The sequence below is a fragment of the Phyllopteryx taeniolatus genome, chromosome 2 (genome assembly GCF_024500385.1).
Source record: "Phyllopteryx taeniolatus isolate TA_2022b chromosome 2, UOR_Ptae_1.2, whole genome shotgun sequence".
Lineage (NCBI taxonomy): Eukaryota > Metazoa > Chordata > Actinopteri > Syngnathiformes > Syngnathidae > Phyllopteryx > Phyllopteryx taeniolatus.
Genome location: NC_084503.1, coordinates 20,875,405 through 20,900,966, shown reverse-complemented (window position 1 = coordinate 20,900,966; position 25,562 = coordinate 20,875,405). Strand labels below are relative to the sequence as shown.

The 25,562-nt window shown below is 44.6% G+C and overlaps 1 protein-coding gene across 13 annotated transcripts in view; it reads left to right on the top strand.

Moving 5' to 3' along the window:
- The window catches only part of abcc12 (ATP-binding cassette, sub-family C (CFTR/MRP), member 12), a 69,330-nt gene that overhangs the window by 12,398 nt on the left and 31,370 nt on the right, over positions 1–25,562 (top strand). For 8 of the 13 annotated variants that reach the window (XM_061765116.1, XM_061765091.1, XM_061765126.1 and 5 more), the window contains 11 exons: positions 5,370–5,423; positions 5,495–5,598; positions 5,685–5,831; positions 6,804–6,951; positions 7,108–7,344; positions 15,726–15,899; positions 15,982–16,129; positions 18,357–18,505; positions 18,994–19,101; positions 21,925–22,236; positions 22,321–22,445. In XM_061765116.1, the coding sequence (XP_061621100.1) occupies positions 5,376–5,423; positions 5,495–5,598; positions 5,685–5,831; positions 6,804–6,951; positions 7,108–7,344; positions 15,726–15,899; positions 15,982–16,129; positions 18,357–18,505; positions 18,994–19,101; positions 21,925–22,236; positions 22,321–22,445 (1,700 nt within the window). In that variant the 5' untranslated portion in view covers positions 5,370–5,375. Of the gene's footprint in view, positions 1–5,369; positions 5,424–5,494; positions 5,599–5,684; positions 5,832–5,893; positions 6,952–7,107; positions 7,345–11,437; positions 11,461–14,871; positions 15,398–15,725; positions 15,900–15,981; positions 16,130–18,356; positions 18,506–18,993; positions 19,102–21,924; positions 22,237–22,320; positions 22,446–25,562 lie in introns of those variants that run through there. The other 5 variants (XM_061765124.1, XM_061765125.1, XM_061765156.1 and 2 more) reach the window with 5 other exon arrangements.

The following is a 25,562-nucleotide window of genomic DNA, read 5'->3' as shown; positions in this document are numbered from 1 at the left end:
TGGTCACTCCAAGAGAGATCTTAACATCTTTATTTCCGCCACCTCCAGCTCTGCTTCCTGTTGTCGCTTCAGTGCCACTGTCTCTAATCCGTACATCATGACTGGCCTCACCACCGTCTTATAGACTTTGCCCTTGATCCTAGCAGAGACTTTTCTGTCACATAGCACACCTGACACCTTCCTCCACCTGTTCCAACCTGCTTGGATCCATTTCTTCACTTCCTTACCACACTCACCATTGCTCTGGACTGTTGACCCCACGTATTTAAACTCCTCCACCCTCGCTATCTCTTCTCCCTGTAGCCTCACTCTTCCCCCTCAACCCCTCTCATTCATGCGCATATATTCCTTCGGCTAATCTTCATTCCTCTCCTTTGCAGTATATGCCTCCACCTTTCTACCTGTCCCTCCACCTGCTCCCTGCTTTCACTGCAGATCATAATGTCATCTGCGAACATCGTGGTCCATGGGGATTCCAGTCTAACCTCATCTGTCAGCTTGTCCATCACCACTGCAAACAAAAAGGGGCTCAGGGCTGATCCCTGATGCAGTCCCACCTCCACCTTAAACTCCTCCGTCACACCTACAGCACACCTCCCCACTGTTCTGCTGAACTCATGGATGTCCTGTACTATTCTAACATACTTCTCTGCCACTCCAGACCTCCGCATACAGTACCACAGTTCCTGTCTGGGTACTCTGTTATAGGCTTTCTCTCGCTCTACAAAGACACTATGTAGGTCCTTCTTACCTTCTCTGTACTTCTCCATCAACACTCTCAAGGCAAATAATGCATCTGTGGTACTCTTCCTAGGGATGCAACCATACTGTTGCTTGCAAATACTTCTGTCGCCTCTACTAATCTTTCCCATAACTTCATTGTGTGGCTCATCAACTTTATTCCCCTATAGTTCCCACAGCTCTGCACATCACCCTTTTCTCCATTCCAAAGGCATCTTCTCACTTGCTAAAATTCTGTCAAGCTGGTCAAAAACTCTACAGCCACCACTCCTAGATGCTTCCATACCTTGACAGGTATGTCATCAGGACAAACTGCCTTTCCATTTTTCATCCTCTTTAATGCTTTTCTAACGTCCCCCTTACTAATCCTTGCCACTTCCTGGTCCACCACACTTGCCTCTTCTACTGTTCCTTCTCTCTTATTTTCATCATTCATCAACTCCCCAAAGTATTCTTTCCATCTGTCCAGCACACTACTGGCACCAGTCAACACATTTCCATCTCTATCCTTAATCACCCTAACCTGCTGCACATCCTTCCCATCTCTATCCATCTGTCTGGCTAACCTATATAGATCCTTTTCTCCTTCTTTAGTGTCCAACCTGGCAGATATGTCATCATATGCCTTGTTTGGCTTTTGCCACTTCTACCTTGTCCCACGTCTCGTCTGCATGTATTCCTTTCTCCTCTCCTTAGTCCTCTCAGTGTCCCACTTCTTCTTGGCTCTTTCCTCTCCCCTTGTATGATTTCCGCTAGTTGAGGTTCCACCACCAACTCTCCTTCTTCCCTTTCCTACCAGAAGATACACCAAGTACTCTCCTGCCTGTCTCTCTGATCACCGTGGCTGTAGTGGTCCAATCTTATGGATGCTCTTCCTGTCCACGGAGAGCCTGTCTCACCTCTTCTCAAAAAGCCGCACAACACTCTTCCTTTCTCAGCTTCTGCCACATGGTTCTCTGCTCTGCCCTTGTCTTCTTAATCTTCCTCCCCACCATGAGAGTCATCTTATACACCACCATCCTATACTCTCCAGCCATACTCTCTCTTACCACTACAGTCAGTAACCTCCTTCAGATTACACCGTCTGCAAAAGATGTAATCCGCCTGCATGCTTCTAACTCCACTCTTGTAGGTCAGCCTATGTTCCTGCCTCTTCTGGAAGAAAGTGTTCACTACAGCCATTTCCATCCTTTTTGCAAAGTTCACCCCTTTCCTGGATGCTGAATTTATCCATCACTTCTTCATCACCCTTGTTTCCTTCACAAACATATCCATTACTATCTGCACCAATCACAACTCTCTCTGTGTCTTGGATTCTCAGAACTACTTCGTCTAGCTCCTTCCAAACTTTTTCTTTCACCCCTAGGTTACATCCTACCTGTTGGGCATAGCTACTAATCACAATATACGTAACACCCTCAATTTCAAGTTTCAGCCTCATCAATCAATCTGATAGTCTTTTCACCTCTGAGACCTTAGCTAACTCCATCCATCCATCCATTTTCTGAGCCGCTTCTCCTCACTAGGGTTGCGGGCGTGCCGGAGCCTATCCCAGCTGTCATCGGGCAGGAGGCGGGGTACACCCTGAACTGGTTGCCAGCCAATCGCAGGGCACATAGGAACAAACAACCATTCGCACTCACAGTCATGCCTACGGGCAATTTAGAGTCTCCAATTCATGCATGTTTTTGGGATGTGGGAGGAAACCGGAGTACCCGGAGAAAACCCACGGAGGCACGGGGAGAACATCCAAACTCCACACAGGCGGGGCCGGGGATTGAACCCGGGTCCTCAGAACTGTGAGGCTGACGCTCTAACCAGTCGGCCACCGTGCCGCCACCTTAGCTAACTCCTCATTTAAAATAACCCCTACTCCTTTTCTCTTCCCATCTACACCATGGTAAAATAATTTGAACCTGGCCCCTAAACTTCTACCCTTACCGCCTTTCCACCTGTTCTCCTGGACACACAATATATCAACCTTTCTCCTAAACATCATGTCAACCAACTCCCGAGCTTTTCCTGTCGTAGTCCCAACATTCAAAGTCCCCACTTTCAGTCCTAGGGCGCTGGGCTTTCTTCTCTTTCTGCGTAAGAACGGTGGTGGATGTTGTTAACCCGGGCCATGGCAGATCCTGTATGGACTTATTTGGATCAACGCTATTTGTTTAGCAACGTTTTAAGCCGGATGCCCATCCTTAAGCAACCCTCTACATTTACCCGGGCTTGGCACTGGCCTACAGTTTGCACTGGCTTGTGCCCCCATAGGGCTGGATGAAACAACACTGGCTTCTGGTTGCTCATAAGTAGTACGCTGGTGTGCATGTGCTGTGAAATTATTAAAAGCACACCAGATTCAAGTGTGTCAATGTGCATTTGTGTCCCAAGTATTTTGCATTTTCATTTTTTGGGGGGAGCGGAGCGGTAGAAGGGGCTCAAGTAGTGTTGTGTTTTGGTGAACGACGTATTCAAATGAATAAATATTTGGAGCGAAAGTACTGAATGGAATCACTTAATGAACTGATTTGTTTCATTCTCAGTTCAACTGAGCTAAGCTGCGAGCTTGAGCTGCACCAGAAGCCCCATCGCAAACGGTGCAACTTGCGGGGTGGTGATGGTGCCTGAGCTCGGAGCGGCCGCTGATAAGGCAGTGTGCGTCTTGGGTGTCTCAGTCTTGCTGTTTAGATGCTACAACGGTCTGTCAAAATAAGTCTTAATTAGGGATGGGCGATAAAATGATAAAGATACACACTGTATTTCAAAATATCTTTTCCTCGAGAGACATATAAGACGCGGTCGATAGACTTCGATTCAATAAATTGGATAGAAAGTTAGGTTGATGCACACCGCATAATGGTAGCCAGTCACAACAAGCGCTAATGTTTGTACTGCTGCAGCCTTGTACCTCAGCAGTGGAAGAGTGCTGGAAAAAAAAGAACATGAGTATTCCCTCTGAAAAAACTATGGGAGAAACAGCCCAAGGCTCAATGGATGACATCATTGACAAGAAAGCCCTGAAAAGTTTGTCAGTGTGGAGTGAGTTTGGTTTTGTAGTCTGACAAGATAATTTAGCGCACTCTACTCTATATGTCGACTGTAGTGTATATAGTCATACAAATGCAGAATACCACCAATTTTTATTACTACCTGAAACACCCACTAGAGCACCCTCAATGCAAGATTTTACAGTCCCAGACCAGAGCAAGGGCTAATCCGCCCCTCCCCCGACAACGACAAACAAACTGTATTGCAAAAGACATGCTACCAGTAAGCTTGGTTGAAAATAAGGGATTCAAGTGGATGATTAAAGTAATGGGCCCTCATTACCAACTCCATGGGTGTAAATTGGAATTGGAAAACTTAAAAGCTTTTGCATGGTCACATTATACATATTTGTGAATATACAGAATAAATATTTTATTTGTCTGACACAGCTGTATAGTGTTCCATATCATGTTCAAGTTTTGACAGAAAATAAATATTTACATCAAAAGGTTAAGAGTAACAGGAAACATTTAAGATTGAAAAAAAAAATAGTGATTTGTTTTATATTGTCATATATATCAGTATCGACTGATATGAAAAAAATTATCGTAATAGGTTTTTTTTCCCCCATATCGCCCAGGCCTAATGTGTTTATGGTCGGTCGAAAACATTGAGTCTCAAGCAACAACCTCCGGTGCTATTTTGAGAACCAGAACAAAATTATGTGCACCCCTGCACATACGGTAGCTCAGGGGTGCCAAACAAATTTTTGTCACGGGCCACATTGTAGTCATAACTTCCTTCTGAGGGCCGTTATGACTGTGAACCCATGTAAATGAATTATTGCCTCATATATTTATATGATTGATTGATGGATAACTACTTTTGAAATCAGAAGCCAATATAAATGTTTTCACCTATTACATTTATTTTAAAAGGATGATTGGTAACAAAAAAAATGCTTACAATATCAAAACAATATTACAAGAGAAGACAATTTACAATTTTGATATTTTCGCAGGAAACATGAAGTCGACTCACATCATTTGCTTTCGCAAATGATGTGGCGGGCCAGATCTGGCCCCCATGCCATGAGTTTGACATCTGTGTGGCAGCTTATCATTGTGTATTTTTGATACTAGTTCTGGACAATCTGCCAAAGTTATTACAATATTCCGCACAATTTTATTTTGCATGTGTTGTACAGTTGCCATACAGGTTTACAACCCAATTGTATTTAGTTATTTTGTAGTGTTAAGCCTCTGTAGTATTTTGTTTATTGCTTTTCAATTATTTCAAATCTCTTCCTCGGTAAGAATTTCTTTGCACAGGGGAAACGCGTTTCCCGGCTGTTCATATTATAATAAACACTGAATTGAATCTCTTGAACCTAGACTTCCTGGTTCCCACATTCATAAACATGCCTGTTATCTTCAATGAACACTCTAAAGTGTGTGAATGTGAGTGTGAAGGCTCGTTTGTTTATATGTGCCTTGTGATTTGCTGGTGACTAGTCCATGTACTACTCTGCTTCTTGCCCAAAGTCAGCTGGGATAGGCTCCAGATAGGCGATTTATCTCATGTAAAATATTTCCTCAGTAAAGGTTGGAAAACATTGGTATATGCTATGTGTCTTGCTATAGGACAAGATGATGGCCGAAGATTGCGATTCAGAGAAAAATAAACACATTTTATCTGTGAGTACACAACAAATAAACACTTCTTCCTGGCTTTTCATGAGCAATCTAGCAGTTGTTTGGACTTTTAGATGGAAGGAACCAAGAATGGCGGTGGGAAACCTACCGCATCACTTTTTGGAAAGTACAAGCAGAGTGTTCAGACCCTCAAACCTTTGCGGTGGACCTCGTCACAGTCAGTGTACTTCACTTAGCAGCATTTAATTATCGAATGGCGCTAACACATTGCTAACACCAGGTCTGTTGGCTTCTGCTGTCTAGGCCACACCCAGTTGACAACGCGGGGTTCCTGTCCTTCGCCACCTTCACGTGGATGACCTCCATGATGTGGGCCATGTACCGAAAAAGGCTGGACGTGAGCACCCTTAACCTGTCACCTTTGGACGAGGCCGGTGGAAGCACAGACAGGTCCAGAGCTCTTCTTTGTGATTTTTTTATTTTTTATTTTTATATATATTAGTTAGCTAATTCTTCCTGGAGAAATCTTCCTGTTGAATACATTTCACCTTAAGTACAAAAGGTTTCTTCAGCTCTAAATTTTAAATGTCCACTCCCCCTATACAGTATGTCTCTGGTGGTAATGTCCACAATGGGGGTCTCATGAGGGTTGTTGTTGTTGCCAGGTGTGGTTGGTGAATGACCATTTTTCATAACAGGGATGCACAATGGACATTTCTTTGAGGACAACAATGTACAAATTCTGGACAGAAAGGCCCGCTGGTTTGAAAGAGGTGTGAAACAAACCTATTAAAACTGGAAAACTGGAAAGGCCATCTCTAAACAGAGAAGGAGTCTTACGCCGTCACTGATGCTTACAACAATGTCCTGACCTCTCTCCTAAAAAGATTGTCTTATTTCTTTGGGAAAAAAAGCCACTAATTAGCCGTTTTGCCACCAGGCAGGTGAACAACCGGTTGAGATGTAAAATGGTCATTCACCAGCCACTCCTGGCAAAATAACAACCTTTATGTGACTATCCTCAGGGAACACACCCACCAGAGACAAAAATTCACACAAAATTTAGAACTGAAGAAGCCTTTTGGATTAAAGGTGACTTGTCTTCAACAACCAGGAAGATTCACTTTGAATTCTGTTCAACTTTTGCAAATTACCATGACCTGGATGACTGTGAATCTACACAGACCTTCCTGGAGAGGTTTGGGCTTGGGCACAACAAGTAGGACAGAAACCAAACACCACATGTGAAAAGCTGAAATATTTCGTGGACAATCTACAATCGCCCTGATTGGCTGTTGACCTGTCAAGGGTGTATGTATCCTATGTAGTAATTTAATGGTATACCTGATGGACGGATAGTGTTGCACCTGAGAGGCAAATGTGAGAATGATTCTGGAATAACAACTCCTATGCTCTTCTCAGGCTCCAGAGACTCTGGGAGGAGGAAGTAGCAAAGTCGGGTCTGGAAAAGGCCTCTTTGGTCCGAGCCATTTTTCATTTCCAAAGAACCAGGCTCATTCTCTCTGTCATGGTCGGGGTCCTCGCCATGTTGTCAGCATTTCTGGGTCCGGTGAGTCAACCCAGCACTCCATCCGGTAAAGCCCCTGAAACAAGGGGTTCATACAGATCTGTGGGTAATAACATTCCCAGGTCGAGGAAGCTGTGGACCTTGGATTTGTTTGGTCCAAGCTGCCACCATAGTAACTCTGATTTAAACCCCCCTCAGGCTGTTTTGGTCTACCTGCTCCTGAACTACGTAGACGACCCTTCCAAGTCAACCCAGGCGCACGGCATCGGCCTCTGCTTTGCTCTGTTCACCTCTGAGTTTTTCAAGGGCTTCTTTATTTCAATACTGTGGGCAGTCAACCTGCGCACCGCCGTCCGGCTGAAGGGGGCCTTCAGCGCACTTGCCTACCAGAAGGTCATCTCGCTGCGGGTGCACAGTGGCATCTCCATGGGAGAGGTAGCTACCATCCAGCTTACAGTTGGGTTTCGAAACAAAATAAAACCGTCATAATATTATGACAAAAAAAGGTATTTTTTTCGGGTGGGGAGGGGGGGGGGGGGGTGTAATCATACCACTGTGAGTAAAAACACCCCCAAAAAATAAAAAAAAGTATTTTTTTCTGAAATAACATTACAAGAAAACATTTTGTATTTTTAGGCTGAAATTATAGCAAGTAAAAACTCGGGATGCACCGATACTAACACCATTATCTATGTATTTACTGTATTTGCCATCTTCCAAGGCAGTATCAGAGACAGAACGCGCACAACCAGAATGTAAAGTTTAGCACCCAAGACTCATTGCCCACACGCCTTTTGTGTCGAAAGCGTCACATCTCATTCTCATTTTGTGTAGATATAATAGGTCAGAAAAGGATTTGTTTATGACAAATAACGTATCTTTGTTAATCTGTGTATGCCAGTAACGTGTAGTGACAGACAGTGCAATTAAATGCGCTTCCACTAGATGGCAGAATATACAATTTACCTGTGTATCCACCTGTTGCCATTCATCCATCCATGTATCCATTTTCTGTACCGCTTTTCCTCACAAGGGTCGCGGGCGTGCTGGAACCTATCCCAGCTATCTTCGGGCGAGAGGCGGGGTACACCCTGAACTGGTCGCCAGCCAATCGCAGGGCGCATATAAACAAACAACCATTCGTACTCACATTCACACCTATGGGCAATTTAGAGTCTTCAATCAACCTACCATGCATGTTTTTGCGATGTGGGAGGAAACCGGAGTACCACGCAGGCACGGGGAGAACATGCAAACTCCACACAGACGGGGCCGGGATTTGGACCCCAGTCCTCAGAACTGTGAGGCAGATGTGCTAACTAGTCGGTCACTGTGCCTTGCCATTCATACAACAGAATAATAGCTTACATATAGGAACTTGTAACTAAACAGGTCCAGATTTTACACAGCGTTAGAACAAACCCCAATTCTAATGAAGTTGGGAAATTGTGTAAAACTAAACAATGTATTGCAAATCTTTTTCAACCTCTATTAAATTAAATACCCTACAAAGACAAGATACACTATTTAATATTCAAACTGCTGAATGTTACTGGTTTTTTGGGGGGGTAAATATTCTCTCATTTTGAATTTGATGCCTGCAACATGTTCCAAAAAAAGCTGTGACGGGGCAACAAAAGACAAGCAAAGTTGAGGAATGTTCAAAAATCACCTCATTGGAACATTCCACAGATGAGCAGGTTAATTGGAAAGAGGTCAGTGTCATGATTTTGTATAAAAGGAGCATCTCCCAAATGCTCAGTTGTTCGCAAGCAAGGATGGGGCGAGGTTCACCACTTTGTGAACAACTGCGTAAGCAAAAAGTCCAACACTTTAAGAACGTTTCTCAACATACAATTACAAGGAATTTAGGGATTTCATCATCTACGGTGCATAATATCATCAAAAGATTTCGAGAGTCAGGAGAAATATCTGCATGTAAGTGGCAAGGTCGAAAACCAACATTGAATGGCCGTGACCTTACATCCCTCAGGTGGCACTGCATTAAAAAACAGCATCATTGTGTTAAGGATATTGCCACATGGGATCAGGAAAACTTTAGAAAACCATTCTCAGTTAACAGTTCGTCACATCTACAAATGCAAGTTAAAACTCCACCATGCAAAGCAAAAGCCATAAATCAACAACACAAACCCAGCCAACTTCTCTGAGCAGACTGATGCAAACTGGAAACATGTGCTGTGGTCTGATGAGTCCACTTTTCACATTGTTTTGGCAAATCAAGGATGTCGCATTCTCTAGGCCAAAGAAAAAAAGGACCATCCAGACTGCTATCAGTGCAAAGTTCAAAAGCAACTGTGCTGTTATGGGGGTCTGTTAGTGCCAATGGCATGTGTAACTTGCATATCTGTGAAATCACCATTAATGCTGAAAGGTACATACAGCTTTTGGAGCAACTTATGCTCCCATCCAAGTAATGTATTTTTCAGGGACGTGCCTGCTTTTTTCAGCAAGACAATGCCAAGCCACAATCTGTACATGTTACAACAGCATTGCTTAGTAGTTAAAGAGTGTGACTACTAGACTGGCCTGCCAGCAGTCCAGACCTGTCTCCCATTGAAAACTGACTGTTGAGCAACTGAAGAACGGGAAATAATTCCACCTACAAAGCTTCAGCAATTAGTGTCCTCAGTTCCGAAACGCTCATTGATTGTTGTAAAAATAAAAGGGTATGTAACACAGTGGTAAACATGCCTCTGTCCCAGCTTTTTTTTGGGAATGTGTTGCAGGCATCCATCCATCCATTTTCTGTACCGCTTATCCTCACAAGGGTCGTGGGTGTGCTGGAGCCTATCCCAGCTATCTTCGGGCGAGAGGCTGTGTACACCCTGAACTGGTCGCCAGCCAATTCCAGGTGTTGCAGGCATCAAATTCAATATGAGTGAATATTTGCAAAAAAACTATAGTTGATCAGTTTGAATATTAAATATCTTGTCTTTTTAGTGTATTCAATTGAATATAGGTTGAAAAGGATTTGCAAATCGTTGTATTCTGTTTTTAATCACGTTTTACACAATGTCCCAACTTAATTGCAATTGGGGTTTGTACATTTGAGTACATCAGAATCAGAATCATCTTTATTTGTCAAGTATGTCCAAAACACACAAGGAATTTGTCTCCGGTAGTTGGAGCCGCTCTAGTACAACAGACAGTCAATTTACAGAACACTTTGGAGACAGTCGTGACCGAAAGAACAAGATCCCGGATACAAGCGGCCGAAATGAGTTTCCTCCGCAGGTTGTCCGGGCTCTCCCTTAGAGATAGGGTGAGAAGCTCGGTCATCCGGGAGGATCTCAGAGTAGAGCCGCTACTCCTCCGCATTGAGAGGAGCCAGATGAGGTGGCTGGGGCATCTGATTCGGATGCCTCCCGGACGCCTCCCTGGTGAGGTGTTCCGGGCATGTCCCACCGGGAGGAGACCCCGGGGACGACCCAGGACGCGCTGGAGAGACTACATCCTTCGGCTGGCCTGGGAACGCCTCGGGATCCCCCCGGAAGAGCTGGATGAAGTGGCTGGGGAGAGGGTAGTCTGGGAGTCCCTGCTGAAGCTACTGCCCCCGCGACCCGACCCGGATAAGCGGTAGAGAATGGATGGATGGATGGACTTTGGAGACATAAAGACATTGACAAAAAACAATTGTGCAAAAAGATGCAGAGTCCTCTAGCACTTAGAGCAGTTCGAATGACTAATATCGCAATAGTCCGGTGCAATGACCATTGTGCAAAGGGCGCTGAGACTTCAAGGAGTGTATGCGGTTTAAAGTGACGAGTAGTGCGATAATCTGGGACAATGGTTGTGCAAATGTTACAGATACAATCAGTGTGCAAATGGAGCAGATGCTACTCTGGCATGAGTGGCCAGTATATGCAAATAGTGCAGCATGGCGAAACAACTACAGTGAGTGCACGAGTAATACATAATTGGTAGGGGGGTACCGACAATCCTTTCAGCAGTTTTGATTTTCCGTTGCAGTCGGAGTTTGTCCTTTTTTGTAGCAGCACCAAACCAGACTGTGATGGAAGAACACAGGACTGATTCGATGACCGCTGTGTAGAACTGTCTCAGCAGCTCCGGTGGCAGGCCGTGCTTTCTCAGAAGCCGCAGGAAGTACATCCTCTGCTGGGCCTTTTTGAGGACGGAGTTGATGTTTGTCGCCCACTTCAGGTCCTGAGAGATTGTAATTCCCAGGAACTTGAAGGTCTCGACGGTTGATACAAGGCAGCTGGACAACGTGAGGGGCAGCTGTGGCGAAGGATCTCCAGGTTGTGTCGGCCGCTTCCTGTCGATATGCAGACTCGTCACCGTCCTTGATGAGGCCGATGACAGTGGTGTCATCTGCAAACTTCAGGAGTTTGACAGTCGGGTTCGCTGAGGTGCAGTCGTTCGTGTAGAGAGAGAAGAGCAGCGGAGAGAGGACACAACCTTGGGGCGCCCCAGTACTGATGTTGCGTGTGGATGAGGTGGCCTCCCCCAGCCTGACCTGCTGTGTCCTGCCCGTCAGAAAGCTGTAAATCCACTGGCAGATGGCAGGTGAGACGCTGAGCTGGAGAAGCTTGGATGAAAGGAGTTCAGGGATGATGGTGTTGAACGCTGATCTGAATTCCACGAACAGGATCCTCGCGTAGGTCCCTGCACTGTCGAGGTGTTCTAGGATGAAGTGCAGTCCCATGTTGACTGCATCATCCGCAGATCTGTTCGCTTGGTAGGCAAACTGCAGGGGGTCCAGCAGGGGACCTGTGACACTCTTGAGGTGGTCCAGCACGAGACGTTCAAAGGACTTCATGACCACAGATGTCAAAGCGACAGGCCTGTAGTCATTTAGACCCGAGATTGCAGGTTTCTTGGGGACTGGAATGATGGTGGAGCGTTTGAAACAGGATGGAACTTCGCACATTTCCAGAGATCTGTTGAAGATCTGAGTAGCTTGAGGCGGTATGTAGACTCCACCCAGTATGTACGATGCAAACTCACGTGGCGAGTAGAATGGTTTACAGTTTAAAAATAGCGACTCCAAATACGGGCTGCAGTGTGTGCTGAGCTCCGTGACGTCCATACACCATTTTTCGTTGATATAGAGGCATATCCCGCCGCCCTTTGTTTTCCCCGATGATTCCATGTCGCGGTCCGCTCGATGAATGTGAAAGCCGGGAAGCATGACGGCCCCATTGGGTACAGCGTCGCAAAGCCAGGTCTCCGTGAAGCACATGGCCGCGGAACGTCCGAAGTCTTTACTGGTCTTTAACAGAAGATGAAGCTCGTCCATTTTGTTGGGTAGGGAGCGTACATTCGCGAGGTGGATCGACGGGAACGCCAATCTGTGTCCTCTCTTGCGGAGTTTCACCTGAATGCCGGCCCGTTTCCCTCTATGGCGCTGCTTCTGTCTCCATGCGCCGAAAACCACGGACGCCGCTCCGGTGAGTAACTCGGGGAAAAAACTGAGCGGATTTGCAAAAGTTGTTGACAGAAAGTCCGGAGTAGCCTCCTTGATGGTTAGCAGGTCTCCCCTTGTGTAAGTGAGTCGTGTAAGGTCTCCAAAGACGGACGAAAAACACAAAAACAAAAACAATACTAGAGAGCGCGTTACCGAGGCGACCACACTGGTAGGCGCCATCTTGGAAGCTGGAAAGCTCTTAAGAAAAGAGCATCATTATTTCAGTATACAGTGTATAAAAAATCTCAGAGGATGAAAGGGATACAACATGGGCGCCTACATGGGTGGTCGCCTTGGTGACACACTCTCTAGTATTGCCTTTGTTTTTGTCATTTTCTCTCGTCTTTGGCGACACTATGCTACTTACATGAGAGAAGACTTGCTAAGCACTGTGGAGTACCCACCAGAACTTTTTCTGCCAACTTTAACAAACCAAGGTTTTTTTCTCGGTGCTACTTGCTGGTGGAGGGGCTGCGTTCTATGGTGCATGGAGGAGTCGCAGACGGCATGGGGGAAGGAAGCTGGCATACTGGTCAGGCTGCGACAGCGAAGATTCCGAAAGGATTCACCTTGCAAATTTATGCCCGCTACTCAACAAAATGGAAGAGCTTCATCTCCTTATAAAGACCAGAAAATACTTTGCTCGTTCTGCTGCCCTCTGCTTCAGGGAGACTGAATGCAACCCTGAGGGCGCCATACTGCTGCCTAGCTTCAAACTACACTGTGCGGACCTCGACACGGAGGTATCGGGGAAAACAAAAGGTGGCAGAATTGCCTTCAATATCAATGAAAAATGGTGCACTGATGTCACGGAGCTCAACACAGACTGCCGCCTGGATATGGAGTTGCTGATTTTAACACATTTTTAATCTGTTTTTGAAGTCAGTCTACTTTCTGTGCGAGTTTGCTCCATTCATTTGCTCCATTCATGGTGTTTACATCCCCACCCCAGGCTAACACAAACGCCGCACTGCAAGAACTGGCTGACCAAGTAAACGAACTTGGAAAAAAAGCACCCAGATTCACTCCTCATTATTCTTGGGGACTTTAACAAAGCAAAACTCAACCACGAACTCCTGAAATATAAGCAGTACATTGACTGTCCCACCAGGGAAAACAGCAAATACCACGCTGAAGGACTCATACCGTGCTGTTCCCCATGCTGCTTTGGGCTCGTCTGATCACTCTTTAATCCACTTAATACCAACATACAGGCATAAACTTAAATGTGCGAACCATGTGGTGAAAACATTGAATAAGTGGACCAATGAAGCAAAGATGGAATTTCAAGACTGTTAAGAATGCACAGATTGGCGTGTCTTTGAAATTTCAACTGGCAGCTTGGATGAATAGACAAGACACTATTACATCCTACATCAGCTTCTGTGAAGACGTGTACCAACAAAGACTTTTCACACATTCAATAACAACAAGCCGTGGGTCACTGTCAAACTTCGGCAACTTCGCCAGGCCTATCGAAGTGGGGACAGAGCCCTGTACAATCAGGGCGGAAACCAGCTGACCAAAGAAAACAACATTGCCAAGAGAAATTATGCAGAAAAGCTGGAAAAAAGTTTGCTGCTCATGAGTCTGCATCAGTTTGATAAGGGTTACAGTCCTTAACCAACCTCAAGCGATCATCAGCCCCCCCCCCCCCAAGCGGAGAGCAATAAAGGACTGGCTGACAACTTCAATACTTTCTACTGCAGATTTGAAAAGGACACTTTCAAACCCCACACCCATCCACCCGCATCACCGACGACCACCATCACGCCTCTGACTCCCCCTTCTGCATTGACCATTCACAAGCAGGACGTGAAATGTGTCTTTAAACAACCAAAGATCAACAAAGCCGCAGGCCCAGACAGTGTGTCCCCCTCCTGCTTGAAAATCTGCGTAGACCAGCTCGCTCCAGTCTTCACACAGATCTTCAATAGATCTCTGGAACTGTGCAAAGTACCATCCTATTTCAAACTCTCCACCATCATCCCAGTCCCCAAAAAACCTGCATTTTCAGGACTGAATGACGACAGACCTGTAGCCTTGATATCTGTGATCATGAAGTCCTTTAAACGCCGCATGCGGGACTACCTCAAGAGTGTCACAGCTCGACCCCTTGTAGCTTGCCTATCGAGCAAACAGGTCTGCGGATGACGCAGTCAACATGGGACTGCAGTTCATCATGGAACACCTCGACGGGGCAGGGACCTACGCGAAGATCCTGTTCATGGATGTCAGCTCTGCGTTCAACACCATCATCCTTAAACTCCAAGCTTCTCCAGCTCAGCATCTCGCCTGCCATCTGGCAGTGGATTTACAGCTTCTTGATGGGCATGACACAGCAGGTGAGGCTGGGAGACACCACCTCATCCACACGCACCATCAGCACTCGGGCCCCCCAAGGATGTGTCTTCTCTATGCTACTTTTCTCTCTGTAGACGAACAAATGCACCTGAACACACCTGACTGTCAAACTCCTGAAGTTTGCAGACAACACCACAGTCTTCGGCCTCATCAATGACTGTGACGAGTCTGCGTTTCCACAGCAAGTGAAGTGGCTGGAGCTTTGTTGCAGTCAACACAACCTGGAGCTGAACACGCTCAAGACTGTAGAGATGATCGTGGTCTTCAGAAGACATCCTTCACCAGAGCTGCCCCTCATGCTGTACAACTGCCCTGTGTCAACCGTCGAGACCTTCAAGTTCCTGGAAATTCAACTGCATCCTCAAAAAGGCCTAGCAGAGGATGTTCTTCCTGCGGCTCTTGATGAAGCACGGCCTACCAGAGGAGCTGTTGAGGCAGTTCCACAGCAGTCATTGAATCGGTTCTGTGTTCATCCATCAGTCTGGTTTGGTGCTACCACAAAGAACAACAAAATCAGACTGCAACAGACAGTCAAGACTGATGAAAAAATTATCAGTACCCTCCTACCCACTCTTGAGGACTTGCATGCTAACAGAACTTAGACAAGGGGATGCAAAATCTTCTTGTACCCTCCACAGCCTGGTCACCACCTATTGAAGCTTCTTCCCTCAGGTAGGCGGTATCGAACAATGCAAACTAAAACCAGGAGACATTCCAACAGCCGCATCAGCATCACCACCCCTGCAAAAGCGTTATAACTGCCCAAATATGCCACAAGATGGTTGCAAAGCACGACTTTTGTCTAAATAAAACTCCTCAACTCACTTCAACATAGTTTATTGACGTTAAGATGCCACAAGAAAAAGTAAAATTTTTATTGGTTTGGCCTGGGCACTAAAACAGCTAATGCCGAACCGTGATTATGCGGGGGTTCACATTATACTCTTTTTGTGAGATTTTTGTTTGCAAGCCTTCCTTTCACTTTCAACTCTCTCCCCAGGTCATTAACGTCTTGACTAACGACGGCCACAAACTGTTTGAGGCCGTACTGTTCGGCAGCTTCATACTGTCAGCACCGGTGCTCTTCTTTGTGTGTATCATCTACGCCTGCTACATCCTGGGCATCACGGCGCTGATGGGCGTCGTTACCTACCTGGTCTTCATTCCGGTACAGGTCAGGAAACCACTGCACCATCGGCATTTTTTCTTTAAGACTATTAAGGTAACTAATTGTTGTTGTTTTTCCCGCCGTTCAGCTTTTCATGGCCAAGCTCATCAACAAGTTCCGGCACAAAGCCGTCTTGATGACAGACAGTCGCGTTCGCATCATGAACGAGATCCTCAACAGCATCAAGCTCATCAAGATGTACGCCTGGGAAGACTCCTTTGAGAAGACGATTTCAGGTACTGTATGGCCTGCATGAACAGGGTTTATTATGGCAGCATTACCAGCATAAAAACATTATGAGAAAAATGCCATATTATTTTTTTAACATGTAATTTTTGGAAGTAAAAACTATTATATCATGAGAAAAAGTGTGAATGTGTAGTTAAAAAAACAAATAAATAAAAAAATAAAGCAATAATTATTCGAAGATGAAATTATACAATTATACATAAAAAATAGACAGAAAATGGATGGATAAAATTATGCCTACAAATGTGTAATATTTTTATTCATAGTATTTTGAGGAAAACAATATTGTTTTCTAGGATTAACTCATAAATTCAAATCAACTTTATTTATGTCGCACTTTTCATACATCAGAATCCAACACTATGCTTTATAGAAATAAAAACAGAATGGCAAGAAACACAAGACCTACCCCTCCCACATCCGCACATACACATGCATAGCATTAATGCAGAGGCACTGAGGGTCCAGGTGAGGAAAGACAAAGCCATGGGAGCGATCCGCACTGAGAGGTGCCACAGCCCGCAGCCACAGAGAATGCCGCCACAAAGACCACCATGACCTGGGAGTACCAGGATGGACTCTCCACATTGTGCAGAGCCCCCTGTCCCCTGGGCCATGAGAAAACTGCAGAATGATATCCCCGCTGGCAGATTGAACACACCTTCCAGCAGGGAGGCTCCAATGAGGAGACACTGGAGGGGGGAGGGGGGGGGGGGGGGGGGGGGGGGGGGGGGAAGATAATAGGACAGGATGAAACTGAAGGACAGTATGAAATACAATAAAATAATGAATAGGCCAGTGAATAAATAAATACTAAATAAATGCATAAATAAATTAGAAATCAGTTAAAAGTTAAACCAAACATGATTCTTGAGCCACCTTTTAAAAGCATCAACAGACTCTGCGCTCCTGATGCTCTCTGTCAGGCTATTCCAAAGGCATGGGCCATAGTGGCTGAATGCAGCCTCTCCGTATGTGTTAGTTCTAGCCATTGGAGCAATTAAAAGGCTCGTGCCAGAGGACCTCAGGGCCCGTGAGGGTTGATATGGTCAAAGCATATCAGATAGATGATGGCCCAAGAACATTAAGACATTTAAAAACTTGTAAAATAACCTTAAAATCGATCCTGAAGCACACGGGGAACGAATGCAGTGATCTTAAAACCGGTACAATGTGTTCCCGCCCTCTGGTCTTTGTCAGCACACACGCAGCTGAGTTCTGCAGTAATTGTAGATTAGAGAGAGTCTTTTTTTTTTTTTTGGAAGACCAGAGAGCAGGGCATTGCAAAAGTCTAAACGATAGGAGATGAAAGCATGCATCAGCACCTCCACGCTAGCCTGAGAGCGAAACGGGCGGACTCTGGCTGTATTTTTAAGATGGTAAAAACCCATCTTGATTACATTCTTGAAGTGTTGGAATAAAATTAAGCTCCGAGTAAAAAATAACGCCCAGGTTCTTTACACACTAATATTATAGTTTTGGTAAAAGTTTTTCTCTGTTGCCTTCGGGCCGATAACTCTGTCTTGTCCTGGTTGAGCTGTAGAAAATTCACTGCCATCCATGACTTAATATCTAAAATAGTTAAGAAGGGTATCAATTGGCCCTGTGTCCTCAGGAGACACGGTGGCCCTCTCTCCCTCGGGCTGTGTGGGGTCCCCGGCTGACTTGGAGTTTATGGTAGGGTGTCAGCGCCTCCTGCCTTGGACAGGCCCGCCTTCTGTACCCTGTTCTGGTCGCTGGGCGATGGTCGGTTTGGTTGCGGGTGATTAAAATTAGAATTTTGTTAAGGATAAAAATCATACAATTATTAGTACAAATATGCAATTTTCTGAAAAAAGAAGCGAGTGTATTACATTTCAGGGATAACAGCATGTAGTAAGTTGTGCAAAAAACAACTGTGTAATATTATGAGAAACATTTCATTTTGTAAGGCTAAAACCAATATAATTATGAGGAGAAATGTGTTAGCATATTTTTTTAAATTCATAGTACTGTGAGAAAGAAGTTGGAATTCGTCAAAGCAAAAAACAATCATAGACTTATGAGTAAAACAGTAATTTTGGAGGGGGGGGGTTCCACAGTATTTTTACAAAATATAAATTTCAAGGCTAAAATCATACAATTATCAGTAAAAATGTGTAATCACCTACTGTACCTTTTGATGAGACTTTATTGACAAATGAAAACAATTATCCTTTTCGGTGTTTCTTCCAGAGTTGAGGCAAAGAGAGAAAAAACATCTGCGCATAGCCAGTTACATCCAGAATGCCAACACTAGCATCACCAGCATCATCCCCACCCTGGCCACCGTACTCACCTTCATGCTGCACACCTTGTTGGGCTGGAAGATCAACATTACTGAAGTGAGTACACCACAACCAGACCCGGCAAGTAAGAAATAGCAGACTTAATGGCAGTAGCCGGCCATGCATTTGGTACCTGGACCTTCAATAAGAATTTACCTGACTTAATCCAACTTTTAATACCACCACTATGGGGTCTGAAAGGATTGAGTTTTAGGTTTATAACCAGCTGTGAACAAAATGCAAAAATGGTTCCTAGTTGTTGGAGAGATGCTAATCTGATTTTTTTTCACATCAACCTACACTGTAGGTCATGGGCAGATTAAATTGACATGGCAACACATAAATATGATTGGACAAAAGAAAAAATCAAGTATCAACATGCTGTGAAACGCTGCGTAATGAAGAGAATAGACTGTTGGGATTAAATTTATACAACTATAACAAGTATTTAAATTTAGGTTGGAAGTGTAGGTCAGTGCCTCTGATTCTGATAACATTTAGGCCAGCATAGATGTTAATGATGATGTTTTCCGTGTCATCACCAGGCCTTCACCACCATCGCCATTTTCAATGCCATGCGCTTCTGTCTGGCTCTGATGCCGTTGTCCGTGAAGGCTCTGGCCGAGGCCAACGTGTCCATTGCACGTCTCAAGGTAGGAAACTTGACTTCGTATCTGTTAGCAATCTGGTGCTTGCCCGGTACCTCGGAGACCGATCCTGGAGTCTGGTGTGTAGGCAGAAGACAAAAGAGCATATGCTTCGGTAGTCAGTTGAATCCCCTCAGGTCTAGGATAACGGTGAACTCCGCCAGCTTTGTTTCTCACCATAAAGTAGACAGGGTACAGTAATCCCCCACATACTTGCGGTTCATTAGTCGTGACTTTACCTATTTTAGTTTTGGAACCTATCCTGCATTACTCACTCAAAAACTTACCTGTTAGCGGTTCTCTGTGTATTTTTCTGCTTTTTCAAAATTTTTATGACCCCCTAAGACTCCACGAGATGGCTCTAAAGCCTAGCTATGAGGAAAGTTGTAATTGGTGTCAAGGAAGTATTTAAAGGAGACAAATGTCAACTGTTGAAGATCTTCGCCGACATACACACGAGCATCTTTGCACTTCTGGTACATTTTTTCCAAAATCAAATAATCTATAAGCTCTACTTCTTTTTAAGGGTACTGGTAATGTTGTAAAATGAGGTTGAAAAGAACAGTGTTTTGCTGTCATTCTTTGGCACATGTTTAGGTTTTATTGTAACTGATTAATACAGGAAATTATTAACATTTTTGGGTTGTGTCAATTACGGTACTTGCATTTTTTCTCTAATCACAGCAGAGCTTGATCCCTACAGTGTTACTGTAAAACAGAAGGTACAGCATCTTGATGGCACTCTTGACAAGCAGGGTGGACAGCACCTGAACGTGGGCTTTGGCTGAGTCACGAATGGTAGTCATCATGTCTCGGCCGAACATTTAGCAGATAGTGTGCCATTTGTTTCTTTTTGTGTTGATGTCGATAAAAAACACTAAGGCAGCTACCCCGGTTGGGCCAGTGGACGAGGAGGTCCCCGTCCCAAACCTTGGCGTGCGACACCTTCGGTAATACTCTTGAGCTTCAGTAGAAGTTGGCTGTGTTCCTTTGTTTGTAAAATTTGGTTATTCAATAGAGCACATCTGCCTCACACTTCTGAGGACCGGGGTTCAAATCCCGGTCCCGCCTGTGTGGAGTTTGCATGTTCTCACCGTGCCTATGTGGGTTTTCTCCGGGCACTCCGGTTTTCCAAAAACATGCATGATAGGTTGATTGAAGACTCTAAATTGCCCTTAGGTGTGAATGTGTGGGCGAATGGTTGTTTGTTTATATGTGCCCTGCGATTGGCTGGCGAGCAGTTCAGGGTGTACCCCGCCTCTCGCCCGAAGATGCCTAGGATGAGATCCAGGACGCCCGCGACCCTTGTGAGGATAAAGCGGTATGGAAAATGGATGGATGGTTAATCAATAGAAAATATTATATTATATAGTATATACATTTCTAAAGGCTGAGATAAATCAGTCCAAACTGGCAAAGAACTGAGGCTGTAGTCTGGAGCTGAGCTGATCACAATGGTTTTATTCCAAGCAGAAAAAAATCCTGAGTGCTGTCTCCTTCCTAAAAGCAAAACTCTGATTTACAGTGAGCAGAACACAGGCTTATATATAGTTTTCTGATTGGCCAAGAACGGGGATGACCTAATCTTCCAGCCATATTTGGTTATTTTTGTTTTGTAGTGATGTCTTGTTCTGTATGCAGGCTGTGTGTCTATCCACGAGTGTTTCATTCAGGGCCAGGTGCCCTGATTATGATGTCATTTTATGCAACCTTTGTTTATACCGTGCCGCATTCAAGGCCAATGTGGTGCAGTTTGCATGTTGGCAACATTTAATGAACAGTAATTGTTTCGTTGTCAGTCACTCCTCTGTGAGTCAACTCAATTTTATCTGACCAATGGCAGTTTCTGATATGGGTGATATGCCCCCCGCAATCCCGCCCACCCCCACCCCACCCTCAGCCTACCCAATTGGCCAAGTGGGTGCAATTTACGGCTGTCACACAGGACACCATTCAGTCCAGGACCCCCTCTGTATCTGACTACAGTATATTACAGTTTGGCATGACTAGTTATTAGAGTTCAACAAAGTATGTATTGGTTATGTTGGAATCTAAGATCTTATCTGTTATATTTAAAACTTCAGTTACAAGCCCAAGCAATTATACAAAGGCAAAAATTAATAAAAGAAGAAAGAAAAATAGACACCACAGTTTGTAATGCATACAAACATGGCAGCCCACCAGTATGGTATGACACGGAGTGCAGAGGCCACATCATTAAGTACGGTGACCGTCTGGTTAGAGCGTCTGCCTCACAGTTCTGAGGACCGGGGTTCAATCCCCAGCGCCGCCTGTGTGGAGTTTGCATGTTCTCCCCGTGCCTGCGTGGGTTTTCTCTGGGCACTCCGGTTTCCTCCCACATCCCAAAAACATGCCTGGTAGGTTAATTGAAGACTCTAAATTGCCCATAGGTGTGAATTTGAGTGTGAATGGTTGTTTGTTTATATGTGCCCTGCGATTGGGTGGCGACCAGTTCAGTTTGTACCCCGCCTCTCGCCCGAAGATAGCTGGGATAGGCTCCAGCACACTCGCGACCCCAGTGAGGATATGCGGCTCAGATAATGGATGGATTAAATCATACAATTGTGTGTAAAAACGTCATTTTTGACAAAAATGTCATTATACTAATAGGAAATGTTGTCATTAGGATAAAATCGTAAAAGTAAAAATGTTTTCTGAAAGATGTCATAATATTTAGATAAAAACATTGGGAAGGTTACTACACCAGTGGTCTTGAGGGACAGCCTAGGTCCCTACGAACCCCTCAAGGTGCACCATGCTACCTGGCCTGGATCACCTCATCTTTGTATAAAATCCTTCCCTCCCCAGAAAATATTGCTGATCCCGAATCCAGATCCCTATTTGGTGCAGAGGAAAGATGGCGACTTCGCCATCGAGATGACGAATGCTACCTTGTCTTGGAACAAGCCCGACAGCTGGAGCGACGCACCCCATCCTGGTGTGATCAACGGGGGGACGGGGACAGCCAACGGAGAAATTGGACACAAGCTGGATGAAAAAAATGACTTCCTGCCCACTTTGAGGAACGTTTCCTTCTCGCTTCCCAAGGGCAAGTTACTGGGTGTCTGCGGGAATGTGGGAAGTGGCAAAACCTCGCTGATTTCTAGTATTTTAGAGCAGGTGAGTTGAACCACCCGTGTCACCTCCGCCAAGGTGTTCTTTCTCAGTGTGAAGACCTCCATGTGTTGGTCTTTTCGGTTTTAGATGCACCTCCTCCAGGGCTCGATCACGGCCGAGGGGACCTTTGCGTACGTTTCCCAGCAGGCGTGGATCTTCCATGGAAGCGTGCAAGAAAATATCCTGATGGGGAACCCTTTGGACATGGAGAAGTAATGCACATTCATGAAAAACAACAAATCATTGACTGGAATGACAAAAAGGCATAACAAAAACAACTGCTACCATTAATAGGATTACAATTCGTACAACTACTAATGCTACTATTATTAGTACTATTTCTCGTACCATTACTAGTACCAGTACTTCTACTATAGCTACTTTTACGATTACCACTGCCACTACTACTAGTTCTACTACAACAACTAGAACAGATTACTTTTAAAACTACTACTGTTACTCCTACTACAACTACAATTAGTACTACAACTGTTATTATTATTACTACTGCACGTAATACTATTACTACACTACTACTTACTACTTACAACTACCACTATTACTATTATTTCTACAGTATTTCCACTCCTATTACTGGAACTATTTTAGTACCATTTCTAGTATTATTACTGCTTCTGACTATTGCTACTGCAACTATTACTATTACTACTACTGCAACTATTTCTACTACTATTACTACTAAAACTACTTCTACTTCTACTACTAATACTGTGTAGCGGTTATGGATGAAATAAGAATTGTGCTTAATTTAGAAGGAAACGATTGAATTTGAAGCGCCGTCTGCGTCACTTCCGGGTTGTCGTAATTTTAAATTACAGCGTTATAAATCAAGATATTTGATATATATGAGGGCACCACGTCATATTTTTACAAGTTTAACTTGAGGCGAAATGATGACAAACCTTTAAATCAGTCTCTTATCGGAAGGTGGCTACATTTTAAAAGCTTTTGAGTTCTAGACTTTTCAGAGGTTTTGTTCCGAACCCAGTCACACAAAACAATGATGCAAGTATTGAATTTGATTGAAAATTGAATAATAAAAAGGGGTTTCGACAGGATAATTCTACGTTAATATAAACCCAAATATGCACTAATCCGTACTTTCAGTAGACCGCAATGTTGGACTTACGTGTCTTTAATACGTTTGAGGCAGGCGAGTCAGGCTCCCGAGTGTTCGGCCGCCCCGGTCCGGACCGGGAACAGGTGGATTCAATGGAAGGGAGGAAGGAAAAAAGGAGGAAAAGCAGGAGGCCAGCGAGTTCCCAGGCAGGACGTCTCTCGGGTGTCTGTTCGCCAGACGTTAGGAGCGGTCGCGTTGCGTTTGCCTCCGTTCCCTCGGACTGAGCTCGGGCTCCCAAGCAGGGTGGCTCGGAGTGCTTCCAGGAGGCTCTGCAGCCGGGGATCATCCAATGCATCCTTGCCACTTCGGGTGAGGTGGACGTCTTGCCTGGCCCGGTCGTCGGCGAGTTGGTCGGGGTGAGACCAACGGAAAACTTCTCCACCAAAACTCCCAAAAGCTTCTCAACTGGTCCCAGCTCCGGCCCCTTTTATGGCCGGAGCAGGTTTACCCCCCTCCTTTTCTATGACCTTCGCGAACACTGAGGGCTGGACTGCCTTCTGGCGTTATTTTTTCATTTTAGGATTATTTTTTGGTTTAGAACCAGTGGAATATAATATTAATTATTGGATTTAGGATAACTAGACCACTTCCTCACCCTGCATTGTTCCAGGCTCATCCTCTTTCATACCTGTAATGAATGTTTTAAATGTTGTGTGGTGTGGAGAACATTACTATTTTCCATGTGATATTGTGGTGTGAGGTTAAACATTTCAGCTGGTTCAGTTAACAACATATTCGACGTTATACATTCAAGCTTGCAGCAATACAGTCACTCGTGGCGTTCATCTAAAGTTCTTAAAATATTAACTCCCAGTCGACTCACAGACTGTCTTATGAACCCATGTCTGCAGTGTCGTTCCGTCGCCCGTGGGTGTCGCTGTTGGCTGTTCCAACTCCCAAGTGGCAGTACCAACAGGGTGGAGGCGCCTTTGTTGGTGCCATCCTTCGACTCGGGGGGGAAATAATTAACTTGGCGTCCGGGGGCGAACTCGGCATCCTTGGGTCTCCGCTTTGACGTGCCAGGCAGCCATGATTCACTTAGCGTCGGCGTGGAAAAGCAAATGTCTGTCTCTTCTTTTTGATGGTTAATGGCGTTGATTCGTTTAGAGTCTGCATGTGACTCTGCGTCTCGCTAGCAGTTAACATCTACCTCGGCGGCGAGCGGCGGTAGTGCGAGGCTGGGGTGCCGGGTGGCATCTTTTGCGTGCCATGTCCGCTACACTGTTACTACTACTACAACTATTGCTTCTACTGTTACTACTAAAACGACTGCTGTTACTATTTTTACTACTATGACCACTACTACTACTACAATTACTGCGACAACTATTACTATTAATACTACTCTACTACTACTACAACTACTATTACTACTATTACTATTACTTTTACTATGACTGCCACTACAATTACTTGTACTATTTCTATTACTGCTATTACTTCTATTATTAGTAGTACTGTTCCTTTTACTACTACTATTAATATTAATACTACAGCTACTATTACTGCTGCTATACTACAGTACGACTATTAATATTACTGTTACTTCTACTATGATTATTACTGCTACTGCTATTGCCATGAAAGTATTGCTGTATGTAAATATTGTTATTTAATATTCAATGTCTTTAAAATACTTAATATTTCAAGACTATATAAATGACCACACTGTCATGGTTGGGGATGTCGAAGGCAAGGCAAAAAACGTGGAGGACCCAAGTGCAGGGAAGCAGGGAGGCAAGGCAGGAGTCTCAAAAAATAATATTTAATTTTCAAAAAGGGCAAACAAAGAACATGGATAAAGCAAAACTAAACGAAGTCCCACAACAGATAACAACCAAACCAAAGTAACAAAGAAACACTTAAATACCTAAAACTAGAAACAAACTATGACTGGTAAGTAAGATGTGGAACAGATAGGGACAATGACACCTGAAAATGACATACTGCAAAGACAATGAACCAACAAGAACTGAAAGAAACCAGGGAACTAAATACAAATAGATTGACGAGACAACGAGGAACATCTGGAGAAGACACGAGTGGCTGGAAGGAGCTGATTGGTCGACACAAGGCAGAAGGTTGACGAGAACAGGGGGACACAACAACCAAATGAGCACACGACAAACATGGAACACAGGAAAACATGGGACAACACTAAACCAAACTTAACTTAATATACGTATAT